Source organism: Piliocolobus tephrosceles, chromosome 9 (genome assembly GCF_002776525.5).
Source record: "Piliocolobus tephrosceles isolate RC106 chromosome 9, ASM277652v3, whole genome shotgun sequence".
NCBI classification, from domain to species: Eukaryota; Metazoa; Chordata; class Mammalia; order Primates; family Cercopithecidae; genus Piliocolobus; species Piliocolobus tephrosceles.
In genome coordinates this window covers 1,795,430-1,811,519 of record NC_045442.1, presented here as the reverse complement: position 1 = coordinate 1,811,519, position 16,090 = coordinate 1,795,430, and the positions used below count along the sequence as shown (strand labels likewise).

Sequence of the window (16,090 nt, the reverse complement as noted above, 5' to 3'; positions counted from 1 at the left end):
TGAGGTGGGGGGGCTGGGAGAGCCGGGCAGGTGTGAGGTGGGGGGGCTGGGAGAGCCAGGCAGGTGTGAGGTGGGGGGGCTGGGAGAGCCGAGCAGGTGTGCAGCCTCTCCAGCTGTGGGAGCTGTGGCACAGTGCGGTGTCCAGGCTGGGGACGAGGGGCAGCTTCGTGAGGATGGGGAAGTCTGGGATGGAAGCTGCTCAGAGAGGGACTCAGAGCAGGGCTGGGGTAGAAAAGTGGGAGGAAGGTGGCCCAGAGGTGGCCCAGCCCCAGGGGACTCGGGGCAGTCAGAGAAGAGGCAGGCTGGGGTGAGGGTGGGGTTCAGAGGCAGGGCCTTGCCCTGAGAGTCAGCAGAGCCAGTAGAACTGGGGGTGCAAAGCGCTGCTGGGCCTTTGAGCCTGGGGCAGGACAGTGGCCTCCCAGGCCTGGCAGGAGCTGCAGGCGGGAGGAACATCATTTCCAGGTTCCAGGACAGCCGCCGACCCAGCTCACAAGGCCCCAGCAAGGCAGGTGGGTGACAGAGGCCTCGGGTTCTCCCAACAAGAGACCTCAGCTACTATTACAGTTGAAAATATCGCACAACCTTGGTTCCTTACATCAGCCAAACATTTTGCTGTTTTTGTGGTCATAGCACAGGCTGGCACCTGAGTCCCAGAACATTCTGGTATGGGATGCTCGGCCTCGCCAGGCCCTGAGTGAGGACACAGTGGGTCAGGGATGGATCTCTGCTGCAGGGAGCACCAGCCTCTGGGAGGAATCCATCTTTGCTCACAGTCAGACATGCTCCCTTGAGAGCCATCCGGTGCTGGCCCCCACCCCCCGGGTGTGGGCACATAGCTGTGGCCCTGGGAGGGTGGTAGCTGAGTCTGGGGACAGACAGGCCTGGGGATGGAGCACTGTGGACGAGGCTGGCCTGAGCGGGACCCTGTGGGAGCTGGGGGTTTCTGTGCCTCCCTCGTCTACTTAGCGCCACACGCATGGCCACAACCCCAGCAAGAATGTGCTGTCTGAGGGCGCTGCTCCCACGGGGTGAACCTGTCCCACCAAGGTCCACCCTGAGGACAGTCACGTCTGGCAGAGCCGGTGAAGGAGGGAGGGTCTGAGAGAGTCCTGGGCGCTCAGCACACACTCAGGACCATCATCTGTTCTTCCCAAAATGGACCCCATGATTCGAGGTTCTGCCTCCCTAACTCTGGCCAGCAAAGCTGTCTTTACTTTGGGTCCGTTTTGTTCACTACTCAGTCCCCAGCACGTAGAATAGGTGTTCAATAAATATTTGTTGAATGGATTTCATCAAGTGGCGGCCCATTTGCAAAGAGCACGGCACCCCCATCCTCCCAAAGGCCCAGAGTCAGAGGCCTCCCAGCCCCCCTGGTCGGCTCCCTGGCTTTTGGGACTCTGCCTGCCACCTGCCCCAGCACCCCAGCCTTGGCCCAGACACCAGCCTGACCGTGGGTCTTCTGGGCCGAGGCTCCTGGGTGCCAAGGGCCCATCTCAGGGGCCCACTGGGCACCTCGGCTAGCCCTGGATGGGGAGAGACTGGAGGGGCCACACAGCAGGGCAGGGACTGGGCAGGGGCAGAAGCCCAGCCGGGGAGGGCCTCACCTGCTCTCAGAGCATGGAAGCTTAACAGGCAAGCCCCCTGTCTTGTCCTGGGACCCTAAGTGCAGGCCTGGAAGTGTGGCACCTGGTGGGGGCTCAGGGTCTCAGAGAGGAAGCCAGGTGGAGGGGAGAGAGGAGAGGCCTGCAGGGTAGGGACGAAGGGGCCAACAGACACCCCAGACAAGCACGGTCGCTGCTGCCAGGGCAGGGCTGGGCACAGCAGGGCTGCAAGGCTGCACTCAGGGCTGGGCTGCTAGAGAAGGTGCCAGAGAAACCAAGTTACCCAGCGGGTCAGGGACGCCCTCTCCCTGCCCAGAAGGTTGTGGTGGGTGGCACTGGGGTCAGAGCTGCCTCTGCCCTGTACACATCAGAATGCCTTGGCTAGGGAGCCCAGGAATCACCCACCAGCCCAGGGCCCATCATCTTCAGACCCTAATGATTCCACTGTGCAGACCCCTTGATTTTACAGCAGGGGAACCTAGAGCCTCAGAAGACTCCAGAGCCAAATCCTCATCTGCAAGTGACCTGCTGTGTGCTCCTGGAGAAGCTGGGCTCCCAGCGGCTTTCTTGGCCAAATTTCTGCTAAAGTCAGACGTGGAAGGGGTGAGGCACTTCCCACCCACAGGTATGCGATGACCATACCAATGCCCCGTCCCCTGCGCATCTGGCTGGTGACAGGCTCTGAGGACAGGGCCGAGCTAGGGCCCCAGGAGCAGCCGTGTGGCAGATCTGTGCCATGTCATCACGGAGCCTGAGAGCGCTGTCTAGGTGCACACAGCTACTGCACGCTCAGCACGTTTGCTAAAATACAAGCTCAGACAGTTGTTAAAGACTCTATAAATCCAAAGAATTACAGGCAAAAGCCAGTTTCTCCTTTCCCGTAAAGATCTGTGATTTATAATATGGGTTCCTCCTCCCCCAGTTGTCTAGACAGCTAGTTAAAGTGGAATGCTAATGTACAGCAATGATTAAAACCCCACACAAATATGGCTGTAAAAATGAGGTCAGTTTCTCCCCAAGTGCTATTTTGGGGGTGGGAGTGGGAGATGTAGCCTGTCCTTGCTTTTCGCCTGGAGACCGGCGTCAGGTAAGTGGCCGAGAGCTTGTGCCAGGCCCTTGCTCTCTCATGGTGTCGCACAGAGTCTGGGCATCAGTGTGTCTTCAAAACTGGCGTTGCCGAACGCCGCAGCAGCAGCTTCCTTTGAGCCCCAAGCCTGGCTCCCACACAATGCTTTGGTTTTGTTGAAGACCCCAGATTGTGACTTGCAGCCATCCACAGCCAGATGCAGCATCGGCTTCTGGGGCCAAAGCCTCGCCACACAGGCGCTTGCCTTGCAAACGATGAGGGAGTCCCTGAGGTAAGGTCCTACCGTTGAGTAGCTGCCCACAGTCCTGGCTGTGGATGTCCAGAGACACCTGCTTGGGACGAGTTTGGGAATATTGAGAGCTTTTGCAGGGCACAGGGAACAGCTGTGCCCACAGCAGAGCTAACCCAGAATTTCCGGAGGGTGACACCTGGCATCAAGGTTCGCTTTTCTTTCCATTTTGTGGATGTTGAGGAAATGTCTACAGAGAACAGGCTCAAATCTGAAGGAAATGCGTGATGTTCTGAGGGGGTGTGTCGTGACCCAGCACTGGGGTGGAGGCCCAGCAGGGCTGCCCGTCCCAGCAGCACCCGTCCTTCTGCTGCTGCTTTGCCCACCCCAGTGTGTCACAGCCGAGCTGGCCATGTCGCCTACATCCATTGCCACACGGTCATCTGTCCAACCCTGGCACATCGCAGCCGAGCTGGCCGGCCGCGCCACACATGTCCATTGCCACACGGTCACCTGTCCTTCTGTGAGAGGCATTGGAGTCATGTCCCACACTTGGCCGTCATACGAGCACTGGTCACATCCTGGGTGGCACGTACATGCCTTTCTCTTGTGTGTTCACGGGGCGAAGAGGGGAATTGTGGCATGGTGGGTCAGGCAGACGCTTTACCTCAAGACAGAAATGCCACTCGGCTGGTGGGCAGAACCCTACTTCACTCCACATCCTCGTCAGGGACAGTATCGCCACTTCTTTAGGAAAGCGGTGAGAGAGAGAGAGAGAGAGCTGGCCGTTCCGGTGCCCATCCGCATATCACCTTTCGTAAGACACCGCTCATGTCTTCCCCACCTCGAAGCCGGAGTATTCACCTTCTCCCCGCTGACGGCTTCTCTCAGTTTGTGGCTGACCCAGTCCTCTTCCTCATGCTGGCTTTGGATGAAAGAAGTTTGGCATTTTAAGGGAGCCCAATTTGTTGGTTTCTTTTGTGTGCTGTGTGTGTCCGGTTTGGACATCCTCTGCCCCTCCGAGGGCGTGAAGGTGCCCCGTCTGTGTCGCTCAGATGCCTTACTGTTTTTCTCAACATTTAATTCTATAATTCATCCGAGTTCAGTTTTTGTGAATAGTATGAGATGGGGACATGTTCCCTGCTTGCCGTGTGGATATCCAACTATTCCAGGATCGTTTTTCGAAGACTGTCCTCCTCCCCTGTGCTGCAATAGCACCTCGGTCATGTGTCAAATGAGCCCACAGCTGTGGTCTGTTTCCAGGCCCGGTTGCATTCTGCTGGTCTGTTGCTCTGCCTTGCGTCATGAGTACCATGTCTTAGTTCTGACACTTTAAAGTACAGCCTGACATCTAGTCGTCTAAGTTCTACAACTTCTTTCTTTCTCTTCTTCAAGACTGTTATTGCTTTTCTGTATGAAACTTAAATGAGCTTGTCAGTTTCCTCAGAAAAACTGGCACCTTGAACCTTAATGAACCTGGTGTATTTACTGTTACATTTTCTCTTCTGTCAGCCATGTTTTGTAAATTTCAGTGTAGAGGTCTTATGTATCATTGTATCGTTGCTAAAATTATTCCTAAATATTTAATGTTTCATGCTGTTATAAATGGTCGGCTTTTCAAATTTTAAAATATTATTTTCCAATTATTTTTCGCTGCTATACAGAAATACAATTGATTTTTATATTGATCTATCCTGCAGCCTTGCTAAATGCACTTATTAATTCTGACAACTTGTTTGGATATTTAAAAAATATTTTCCATGTACACATAATCATGTTGTATGTGAACAAAGATAGTTTTGGGGGTGGTTTTTTTGAGAGATAGTTTCTCATGATTGTATCTCACTGCAGCTGTAAACTCATGGGCACACGCGGTCCTCCTGCCTCACCTCCCAAAGTGCTGGGATGACAGGAGTGGCCACCATACGTCATCCCAAAGACAGTTTAAGTCTTCCTTTCCAAGCTCACACCTTTTGCTTTTTTCTTTGCCCTGATGCGCTGTGAAGGCCTGCAGTGTCACTGAACAGAAGTGTTGAGAGTGACCACCCACCCCTCCTGATTCCCAGCTGCTGGTGAAAATATCAAATATTCATTTCACCGAGTGTGACGTTAGTTGCAGGTTGGTTGGTTTGTTTTGCTTTTGTTTTTGTTGGGTTCTTTGGCAATACTTTTTTTTTTTTTTCTGGACACAGTCTCGCTCTGTCACCCCGGCTGTGGAGTGCAGTGGTACGATCACAGCTCACTGCAGCCTTGGCCTCCCAGGCTCAAGTGATCCTCCCGCCTCAGCCTCCTGAGTAGCCAGGCACATGCTACCATGCCTGGCTAAGTTTTAAATTTTTTGTAGAGACAGGGTCTCGCCTTGTTGCCCAGGCTGGTCTTGAACTCCTGGGCTCAACTGATACTCCTAAAGTGCTGTGATTGCAGGTGTGAGCCACTGTGTCCAGCCAACAATACTCTTCATCAGATTAAGAAAATTCCTTTGTATTCCTACTTTGCTAAGCATTTTTTTCGTGAATAGCTATGGAATTCTGTCAAATGCTTTTTATGCATAAATCAAAATGATCTTTTTTTTTTCTTTATTCTGTTGATGAGATGACACGTTAATTGACTTTTAAGTATAAAATAAGCATTGTATTTTTGGAATAAATTTTACTGGGCCATGATGTCCATTTTATATATAAGTATACACTGGATTTAGGATTTTTTCCCACTTTTTATAATGTCCTTGCCAAGTTATGGTATCTAGATTTGGCTGGCCTCATAAAATGATTTTGGAAGTATTTTGCTTTTTCTATTCTCTCAGTGAGTTTGTTCAGTGTAAGTATATTTCTTCCTTAAGTGTTTGGAAAATTCACCAATGAAGCTATTTGGGTCAGGAGTTTTGTGACATATTTTTAAATTATGAATTAAATGTGTTTAATAAATATAAACTTCAGATTTTATATTTATTTTTATGTTAAGTTTGGTAAAATAGATTCTTCAAGGAGTATGTTCAGTTCATACACATCTTCCCACTTGTTGACATTAGACTTTTCTCCCCCACCGAGACAGAATCTCACTCTGTTGCCCAGGCTGGAGTGCAGTGGTGCCATCTTGGCTCACTGCAACCTCCACCTCCTGGGTTCAAGGAATTCTTCTGCCTCAGCCTCCCGAGTAGCTGGGATTACAGGTGTGCGCCACCATGCCTGGCTAATGTGTGTGTGTGTGTGTTTTTAGTAGAGACAGGGTTTCACCATGTTGGCCAGGCTGGTCTTGAACTCCTGACCTCAGGTGATCCACCTGCCTCAGTCTCCCAAAGTGCTGGGATTACAGGTGTGAGCCACCGCGCCTGACTGCTCGCTAGACTTTTAATCAGAGCTTCTTGTTATCTATTCACTGTCTCTTATTTCATTCCTGATGCTAGGAATTTGTGTTCTTTTCTCTCTGTTTTTTACTCTCGTCCCCCTGTTCCTTTCTTTTTTCCTCCCTCCCTCCTCTTCCCTCTCTCTACTCCTTGCCTTGGATGAGGTTATCCCGTGGGGTTATCCAACCATTGTAAGGGATTATCTCCTTTTGGTCAACATTTAGTGCTATTCTATTAGTTGTTACAGAGAAATATTAACATGTATCCTTAACTACATTCTATCATAAATTAGTAATTTTGCCACATACCCAAAATACAAGTACCTTATAAGGCAATAGGTCAACCCCATTTACCCACTTCTCCTATTATTGTCGTATATTTTACTTTGACACATGTCATAAGCCCCCAAAGAAATGGCTTTTACTGTTGCCATAAGCAGCCAATTGTCTTTTATATTTATATCTTCACAAGTTCTCATCTGCAGCCTTTTCCCTTCAGCCTGAAAGATTCCCTTTAGAGTTATTTGCATTGTGGGTGTATTAACACAGGACGCTCTCCACTTTTGTCTAAGGACATTTTGACTTGCCTTCATTTTCCAAGGATGTATTCATTGAACCTCACATTGTCAGGCATTTTTCTTAGCACTCAAAAGATGTCCTGCCAGTGTCCTCTGATTTTGTTAGTTTCCGTTGAAAAGCCAGCCGTCGCTCTTAGAGTTGTTGCTTCAGGCAAAGTGTCTTTTTTCCTGTCTACTTTTAAGATATTCTCTTTAACTCTGGTTTGCATCAATTTCACTATGATGTGTTTAGGTGTGTTTTTGTAATTTTTAAAAAAATACTGCTTGGGGACAGCTGAGCTGCTTGAATCTGAAGTGATGTCTTTCAACAGATATGGAACATTCTTGACCATTATTTAGTCAAACATTACTTCTCCTCCTTTTTCTTTCTGGGATTCCAATCACATGTATATTAGACACTTTGACTACAGCTTAGTTTTCTTGAGCTCTATTCTGTTTTATTTTTCTGTTTTTCCTTTTGTGCCTTGGTTGGATATTTTCTATCATTTTATCTTGGGTTTGTGATTTTACTGAGTCCAGTCTGCTTTGAAACCTTTGTAATGAATTTCTAATTTTAGACCTTGTATGTAGGATTTGAGTGCCTATTTCTTTTCAAAAATAGATCCTGATTCTCATTTGAATTACTGCATTTTATTCATTTTATTATCTCTATTAGAAAAATATAATGTGTTAATTACATTAGTTTTAGTGAGTTAATTACAACGATTTAAAAAGTTCTTATCTGCTTACTTCAATACCTTCACCATCTCTGGGTCTGTTTCTATCAATCACAATTATTTTTTAAGTTCTTATTGACTGACTCTAGTCATCTTTTGATTTGTTGCCATAGAGTTAGCTTCATTATTGGTTATTTTTCCCTGCTTCTTCACGTGTCTAATGATTTTCATTAAATTCTTGGCACTGTGGGTGCATGTGTCTAATGATGCTCGTTATATTCTTGGCACTGTGGGTGATGTGTTGTGATGCTGAGCTTTATGTTATTGTTGTCTTAAGAATGTTGAGTTTTGTTCAAGCAAACAGGTACTGACCAGCAGATTACCTGGATCCTTTTGAGGTGTGGTTTCAGGCTTTGTTAGGTAAGGTCTGTTTAGTTTTATCTTAATATGAAGTTTTTACTCCTAGGACATTGTCCTGCCCCTAGAGTGTAACTTTTGCAGGGTCTAGAGAAATCACTATGATCTTCTATTCTGTCTGAGCTTGAATTGCAATGTCTCAACAGCCATGTGCAACCACTTACATTTCTACTTACCATTCAGATTCTCAGGAACTGTTCCCTGCAAGGCTTCTGGGAGTCCTGCCTTGCACATGTACAGCTTAGCAGTGGCCCAAGGACCTGAGGAAATCCTTAGTCAGATCTTTGTCATTCCTTTTCTGCCATTCCCTCCTCCACTCTTCAAATCCCAGCTGCTGTAGCAGCCCTAACCAAATTCTAATCTTAGTTTCCTGCAGCAAAAGAGGCCTCTGCGGCTCGGGGCTCTGTTTCCCAGGAGAGAGGTTGCGAGAACACCCTCAGGGAAAACGTTAGGGGAGGTGGGGCCCTGTGATGACAGGCACTGATCTACAGGCTCAGGGATCTGCCTGTGGACAGTGGTCACAGGGGCTGTGACGCTGTGTGTCCGGGGCCCTGTGCTGACAGGCACTGATTTCCTTGTCTCCTTCTCCTGCCCCTGTGTTGTGTATCCTGTTCAGCTTCTAGAGTTGTTCACCACAGAAGGGTAAGTCTAATGCCAACTACCCCATCATGTCTGGAACCAGAAATTTCTGGGCATCAGTCCTTTTCTTTCTTTCTTTTTTTTTTTTTTTAAGAGAAAGCTTCTTAGGTGATTCCAGCACGAGACCACCAGGCTTAGGAACCACCTTCTCATGGTGCTGGCAGATTATCCCATGATTGAGGGGGACCTGGACATTCTGTCTAGAGAAAAATTCCCAAGGGTTAATTCCCAGACATGCAGTAAGTTCTGGTGTCCCTGGGACACCAAGGGGCTTGGGCTCCTAAAATGTCACATTTCCCTCATCTTACAAGCTCTCCTACCCCACCAGAGGCTGAGGGAGGCTTGGCTGCCTCTTCTGCCACCTCCAACCGCCCCCCTGCCTACCCCCCACCACCCAGGTCTCTGCATTCTCACAGGGAATAATAGGACCAGTCTGTGTATCTCATCTGTGTATTTTTCCCATCTCCCCCACCCATTCTAAGCTCTTGGGAGCTGGGTGATGGGGGTCCTCCCTTCTCTCATCAAGACCCTCTGTGCTAGGAAAACAAGCCCCAGCTAAGACAAAGCACATCTCCTTCCTTATATCTAGCACATCTGCTGGGAGCAGTAGCCTTTTCTGTCACAAGGCACATTCGTATGCTCAAGTCACTACCCACAGAACCAAGAGTCGATGCAGAGGGAGGGCTTCCCTGAGGTGCAGACCCCTCTGGAGGAAGAGGTGGTGTGAGTGACACCCGCCAAACATGAGGGCTCCCTACGCAGGCCCAGTCTTTGGAAGGAGTCCTGGCTCCATGGCCCTGGGTCAGGAGACCTGCTGGGGGGTCGCAGGCACTCTGCCAACACCTTAGGCAGTCACCTGTCTGCAGCACTGAGGCATGGTCAGCCCAGTTGGGAGCAGCCACAGCTGCCAGTGACTATGCTGGGGATGACGACGTGCCCTGTGTAGTGAGTGTGCTTCATGGGCGTGGCGGGACACACGCGTGCAGGGGCCTCAGCACTGTGGGGCAGTGGTGAGATCATGTCTGCGGGCTTCACAGTCAGCAGGGAGGCCTGTAAAATGCAGCTTCCCAGGCTCCACCCTAGAGGTTCTAACTGCGCATCTAGCGGGGCTCAGGGATCTGCCCATGGACAGCTGTCACAGGTGGCTGTGATGCTGCGTGTCAGGGCCCGTGCTGAGAGACACTGCGGGGCATGCCTGGGGGCAGGTGAGTCAGAGGCAGGCAGCGTGGAGGGGCGTCTTCTCTCCTCCAGCCTCAGCGTCGGCCTGCACACCCCCTGCACTGGAGACCACCGTCCCAAGGGCTTCTCTCCGGTTTCCAGGCAGCCTCTGCAGCTGGGAGTGAGGGGTCCTGATAAAAGAAAATCTTGTTTGAGTCTGAGCGTGTGAGCGCCAGGCCGCAGGCACAGCTGCTGATGGACACTCTCATTTCACTGGCCCCCTTCCCGCTGACTGACTCTTTCAGTATTGCTGTGTGCAGAGAAGATGGGGATTTAGCAGTTAAGGATTTCTTTTCTTCTGTTCAGCTCATCACTTGCTCCATCCGGGCTAACTAGACGTCTTCTTTCTTTGTTTCCAAGCTAACTTCAGCGATAGCAGATTTATTAGCTTGTTTAAACCTCAAACAATGAGTAAAGCAGCAAGATATCCCATTCTGCTCTGTTGTTCGAAAATGTATTTCAGACTGAGCTGTTCATCCCCGAAGACCTTGTCTTCTCGTAAATCTCGTGCCGTGGATAATGACGTCCAAAGTGCCGAGCGTGTCTGTCTGAAGAGTGGGGGGCCGTCGGGTCGGCTGTGCTGCGTTCTGGCTGGCGCATCCCTGCCCGGAAGCGGGGCGGGGGCTTGCAGGCTGTGGCTGCTGTATCCCCGGAAGGAAAGGCTTCTACCCTTTGTGGGTTGAGCACAAATCTTCGCGTTGTAGGGAGGGTGGGGAGGGCCGCCGAGCCCTCACAGCCACTGGCGGGGCAGACGTCCTGCACACCCCTGGGCTGCCGTCTCACCCCGGAAGCCCCGGCTTGCAGCCAGATTAATGAGCAAATGTGGTGCTACCTGAAGACAGCTGTGTGGGGTCCCAGCTTTTTAGTCATGCCCAGAAGTATGGAGAGGCGGTGTCCAGAGACCACAGTGATGCCCCCACGTCGCACAACCTTCCCCTGGGGGGTGGGCCCGGGCTGGGGAAGGAGTAGCACTGGCTTTCAGGCCAGGGTTTCTGTTCCCCATGGTTTCCCCTGCCTGTTTAGAGAAGAATCTTGCCCATGGCACCTTCCTATTGGCAGAGTGTGGGTAACTTGGGTGTCCTCCTCTCTGCCAACCTACAGCAGAGGCAGGAGCTGGAAGTGGCTTCTGCCGACTCTGCTAGACACCACCACCCCCATGTGCACCCAGGGCCCCAGCAGGAGAGCAGCGAATGGGATACCATGCCGAGCACACAGAGCCTGGGGCCGTCAGGAAGGAGGCCCCTGCTGGCAGCAGCTCTGTGTAGCCGGCTGAGCCAGGGCCTGATGGGAGCCGGGGTGTCGTGCCTCAGCCCAGGGCCGGGGCTCCTGCTCTCCGTCCAGGACGCTCCACTCTTGCTTCCGGTCTCAGAGCCCGGAGCCTGGCAGGGCTGCGCCCGTTTCTATGGTAACTGCAGATCCGTGTCCTGCCGCCTGTGTGATTGTGTTCTGTTCTCCTTGTAGATGGAGGAGATAAAATTTAAAGACAGAGCAGTCTTCGTGCTGGAGAGAGAGTTAGGGGTTCAAGCCGGGCAAGCTCAGAGACTGCAGCTCCAAAAAGAGGCTCTAGATGAGCAGCTGTCCCAGGTCCGAGAGGCCGACCGGCACCCGGGCAGCCTCAGACGGGAACTTCCTCATGCAGCCGGTGCAGGAGACGCTTCAGACCACTCGGGAAGCCCTGTAAGCACCTCCCAGGCCCGCTGCCCCCCCCCCCGTGTCACAGACCCAGCCGTGTGGCTGCACGGCCCTGCCTGGGCCACTCCCCCAGGAGACCAGAGCCCGAGTCGAGCCAGCACCCTCCTGCCTGGGCACCTCCCCACCCAGCCTGGCCCTAGGTGCTCAGCTCCTCTGGCTCTGGCCCGGAGGGCTGGTGGACTCATCTCCTTCCTTCCTGTCAGCCTAGCATCGGCCCCAGCCCTGTCACCCTCCCGTGGGCCCCGGCCTCAGGCTTCTGCTGCAGTCCATGGCACTTGCTGGCCCGCCCGGGGTCTGGCCCTGGGTTGGTGGGAGGAGGCTGTGCTGGGTATGCGCTGCCGCTGTCTCCAAGCACACGGCCTCTGCCTCTGGCCCGGGAAGGCTGGCGCACCGGCTCCCTGACCACCATGTGCCCAGCTGGCCCCTCGAGGGTGATTTCTGGCACTCGCATCACCAGTCACCCTCCCACCCGCTTCTCATGTGATCATGCCACTCTCTGTTCCTCCCTGGGCCGCTCTGCCGTGTGGGGTCTGCTGACCACCCTGGGCTGAGCTCCACCCGCTTCCTCGCTGCTGCTCTGCACTCACATCCTTGTCGTGGTTCTGGGACACCCTGGGGTATCTGAAGTCCAGGGACCCTCCAGCTGGTCCTTCTGGGTCTTTGACCCCGAGCCTCTCCTGCACCTGTTGAATGAGGAACTCGAGTCGGGCCCAGGACCATCCTGGATGCTGCTTGTTCGCTTTGAGGACAAAACCGTGTGTGAGCTGAGCCGGTCCTAGGACAGCGACATCTCAAGAATAGAAAATATTATTTTAAGATCTCATTCAGACAGCTTCATTGAATGAGATCCAGCCCCTCCTGCTGGTGTGTGGTAGACTACGGCGTTCACTCCAGAGAGATTTGAAACTGGATTCAAACGTTTCCACCGATTTTTGAGTGAAGTTCCAGGGATCCCAAAAGCGGCCCTTTAGAAGTCCCATTGAGGGAGGTCACCTCTTCTTTCCTGTGCTCATGTCATCGTACCAGAGAAATCCCACCCCGCCGGGCAGGGGACACACCCTCCTGAAGGGGCAGCAGCAGGGGCCAGGCAGAGGGCTGGGAGCTGGCAGGCGTCTTTCTGGCATCACCCACACTGGCGGTTTCTGCATTTGCACGTCCCCACCCTCTCCATCTGCATACTTCTAGACATGTCCGCTCCTTTTCATTATTTTACTTTATGTTACCTTAAAATAGTTGTTGTGTTTGAGGCAGGGTCTCTTGCTCTGCCTGTCGGTTCTGTCACCTCACGCAGTTGCGATGACCACGGTGCTAGGCCGGTGCCTTTCCCCTGGGGGATCCGAACCTTCCCGGCAGCCTTGTGGAGGCAAAGGCGTTCGTCCTGCGGCAGGGTTTTGGTTCCTGTAGCGTGCTGGGATTTGCAAAGGCTTCCCAGGCCTGTGTGTAGGAACAGTTATTTGCAGTTGATTTTTGTTTTAGGAACAGCAGTTGGATGAAAAAGATGCCCGGCGCTTCCAGCTTAAAATTGCAGAGTTAAGTGCGATTATCCGCAAACTGGAGGACCGCAACGCCTTGCTGTCAGAAGAGAGGAATGAGCTGGTGAGCGCGGGCGGGGGCTTCTGGCTCCCGGGGGTTTGTAACTGTGGAGGTGGGGACCTAGGGGGAGTTCACTTTCAAAATTCCTTGTGAAAAGGAGTGGTGGTTGCAAGGATCAGCCTTGCATCTAAGTCTCCTGTGTTCCAGTTGAACTTTGTTAGCAAAAACAGGTAGGGGCCACATTTACCCCTCAAGGGCTGGTTGACTAACCCCTGCTCTGCCTTACTGGGGACGGAAGCCTTCTCTGTTCTGCAGATGATCTAGGATGTGCAGACACGGCCCCTCAGTGGGGTTGTCACCATTGGTCCTTATAGCCACTGAGATTTCCAGGTAACTCGAGATCCTGGAGGGTGCATGAGCTGTCACGTGTCTGCAAGGGTCCAGTGGGCTAGGCAGTTTTACCACAGCCCTTCTTGGCAAAACAAAGCACTGGTCCTGGACTGCTGGTCTTCATCTTCATCCCCATCTGTCAATGGGACGGGACTCACCCGCCCCGGACGCCGAGCCCAGCCCTGAGCTTGGGTTCACCTGGGCGTTGGGCGAGTGGGCGCCACTTGGAGACATGGACTTTCCAAATAGTGGCTGGGAACTGCGTTGTTGCAGCCCAAGCTCTGGTCAGTCTGCTGACTCTGTGTGGAGACCTGCCACTTAAAGAACAATCGTAATTAATTTTGTCTTTCAGTTAAAGCGTGTAAGAGAAGCCGAGAGTCAGTACAAGCCACTGCTGGATAAAAACAAGCGCCTCAGTCGGAAGAATGAGGATTTGTCTCACGCTTTACGCCGGATGGAAAACAAGTTAAAATTCGTCACCCAGGAGAACATAGAAATGGTGAGGGGGTGGGGGGCTCTGTGGGGCCACGGCCGCACCCGCACTCCAGGCAGCAGCCTCTCCCTTCTCCATGCAAGATTTAGCCTGACAGCTAGTCCCAGGCGGACGATCAGGCCCTTCTGCTGGAGTCTGGCCTCACGCGTGTTTGAGGGGGAGCAACCGCCAAGCCCAGCCCTGGGGAGGGGAGCCTTGAAGGAGGCCCTGACCGTGTGAAGGACGCGGCTGTGGGGTGTCCCCTCCCAGGCCTGTTTGCCCACGTCTCACTTGAGGGCCTGGAAGAGGCGGCCTCCAACTCGGAAAATCCCGGGCGAGGGTGGTAAGAGGCTGCAGGGTCCCAGCTGTTGGGGAGGAGCAGAGGCCTGGCACACAGCACCGAGCAGGAGTCAGGGGTGGGAGGTCTCGAGTCAGTGTCACGAGCCAAGGCCACGAGCCAGGAGTGGGGGGCCGTCAGCCAGTGTCACTGCGTTTCCCTGCCTTGAAGACCCTGAAGGCCATGACGCCAGAGTTTACCCAACGAGTAATTCAGCAGGACGTGGGGGAGAGGCGCCCTCCATACCCCTCTCTACGAAGCCCCTTCTTTTCACACTGAGTTAAAGTCAGGAGGGATTTGGGAGCGGTGGCCGGGTGGGAAATGGGCACAGACAACCCAGTGTCCGCTTCAGGGCTCTGAGCGATCCCCTCCAGCCATGTGTTCTGGGAGACCAGCAGGGCCCACGTGTGTCCGTTTGGGCTGCACACACCTGCTCTTGCTGCGGGACCGGGCCTGCGCGTAGGCCTCCTTTCCCCAGGGCCTCACAGCTGGGCTGTTCTGAGGCCTGAGCAGAGACCGCCAGCCAGGCAGCTGAACGTGGGCAGCGCAGGTTGAGGGAGAACCCCTGCCCCACTGTGATCAGCCAGACCCCCTCACTCCCCAACTTGTGATGTGGGCTGCTTGGCGTTTCAGAGACAGAGAGCCGGAATCATACGGAGACCCAGTTCCTTGAACGACCTTGATCAAAGTCAGGACGAGAGAGAAGTCGATTTCTTGAAGCTTCAGATTGTGGAGCAGCAAAACCTCATAGATGAACTATCTAAGGTACCTGGCGGGCTGCTTGCCGCGGCACCATCCTCTGGCTCCCAAGGGGCTTGGCTAACAGGGACCCTTAGCAATTCTGTGACGTGCTGTCTTCCTTTCCTAGACCCTTGAGACCGCCGGCTATGTGAAGAGTGTGTTAGTAAGTACGGTCAGCGCCCGCCTCCCCACGCCCCCGCTCTCCACACAGTCGCCCGTGGGACCCGTTCTGTGCCCAGGGCTCCTCACAGACCAGACAGAAGCGGCCGCGGCAGCCTTTCGGGTGGATTTTGTTGTTGCAGTGCTACCTGGCCAAGGCCGTGCACGGGTGGCTGATGCCCTTCGGAGTGGGTCAGACAGGAGCTAGGGATGCCCACTGATGCCCCAGTTGAGACGGCACCAGCTTGGGACGATCATGTTTCTGAGTTAATGGCCAGGGTCAGATGGCTGCCCTTCTCTGGCTGCTCACCCCACCATGCATTTCTCCCTGGCCAGCACAGACAGGCAGCCGTAGCCCAAGAGGTTCACCATCATGGCCGTGAAACCACAGCATGGGTTCCCTGGAGAGCAGCAGGACGCCGGTCTCCTTAGTATTTTAAGGGCATCAGTCCCCACACAGATGTGGACGCCACCCCTGCAGGGTCCAGAGGGGCCCTGGTCATGAGTCCCTTCCAGGTTCCCACAACTCCGTGCCCCTCAAGTCACCTGCCCCGTGTGGCCCCCAGATGCATTCAGAAGGAGGTGCTGGTGGACGATTGAGCAAGACAAGCTCAGAGCCCACCTCACCGGGGAGCTGCCTGTGTCACCCTGGAGACATGAGATCCCCGAGCAGCAGAGCTGGAGCGAGGGCCTCCCACTGTGGTGTGGGGACAGCCAGCCCGGACGGCATCTTCCCTGTCATCCAAATGATGGGACGGGGGCGGTAAACCGTGGACTGAAACTGATGGAGCTCTTCCACCACTTACACAACCTCTTCAACTGACTTCTGCAGGAGCGGGACAAGCTGTTAAGATTCCGGAAGCAAAGAAAGAAAATGGCAAAACTTCCCAAGGTAAGGAACAGCTCACCAGCACGTGTGGAGAGTATGCCAGGTATGTGTGCAGAGGACCGAGCCCGCGTGTGTGGAGAGCGTGGGTGTGTGTGGAGAGGACCGCGCCC

General features: G+C 53.2%; 1 protein-coding gene across 1 annotated transcript in view; it reads left to right on the top strand.

Annotated features, from left to right (window-relative positions):
* JAKMIP3 (Janus kinase and microtubule interacting protein 3) overlaps positions 1 to 16,090 on the top strand; it is an 82,863-nt gene that overhangs the window by 25,948 nt on the left and 40,825 nt on the right. The window contains exons 3-8 of the mRNA XM_023185846.1: positions 11,229 to 11,444; positions 12,936 to 13,055; positions 13,735 to 13,881; positions 14,825 to 14,956; positions 15,060 to 15,095; positions 15,924 to 15,983. Coding sequence (XP_023041614.1) covers positions 11,229 to 11,444; positions 12,936 to 13,055; positions 13,735 to 13,881; positions 14,825 to 14,956; positions 15,060 to 15,095; positions 15,924 to 15,983 — 711 coding nt within the window. The remainder of the gene's footprint in view (positions 1 to 11,228; positions 11,445 to 12,935; positions 13,056 to 13,734; positions 13,882 to 14,824; positions 14,957 to 15,059; positions 15,096 to 15,923; positions 15,984 to 16,090) is intronic.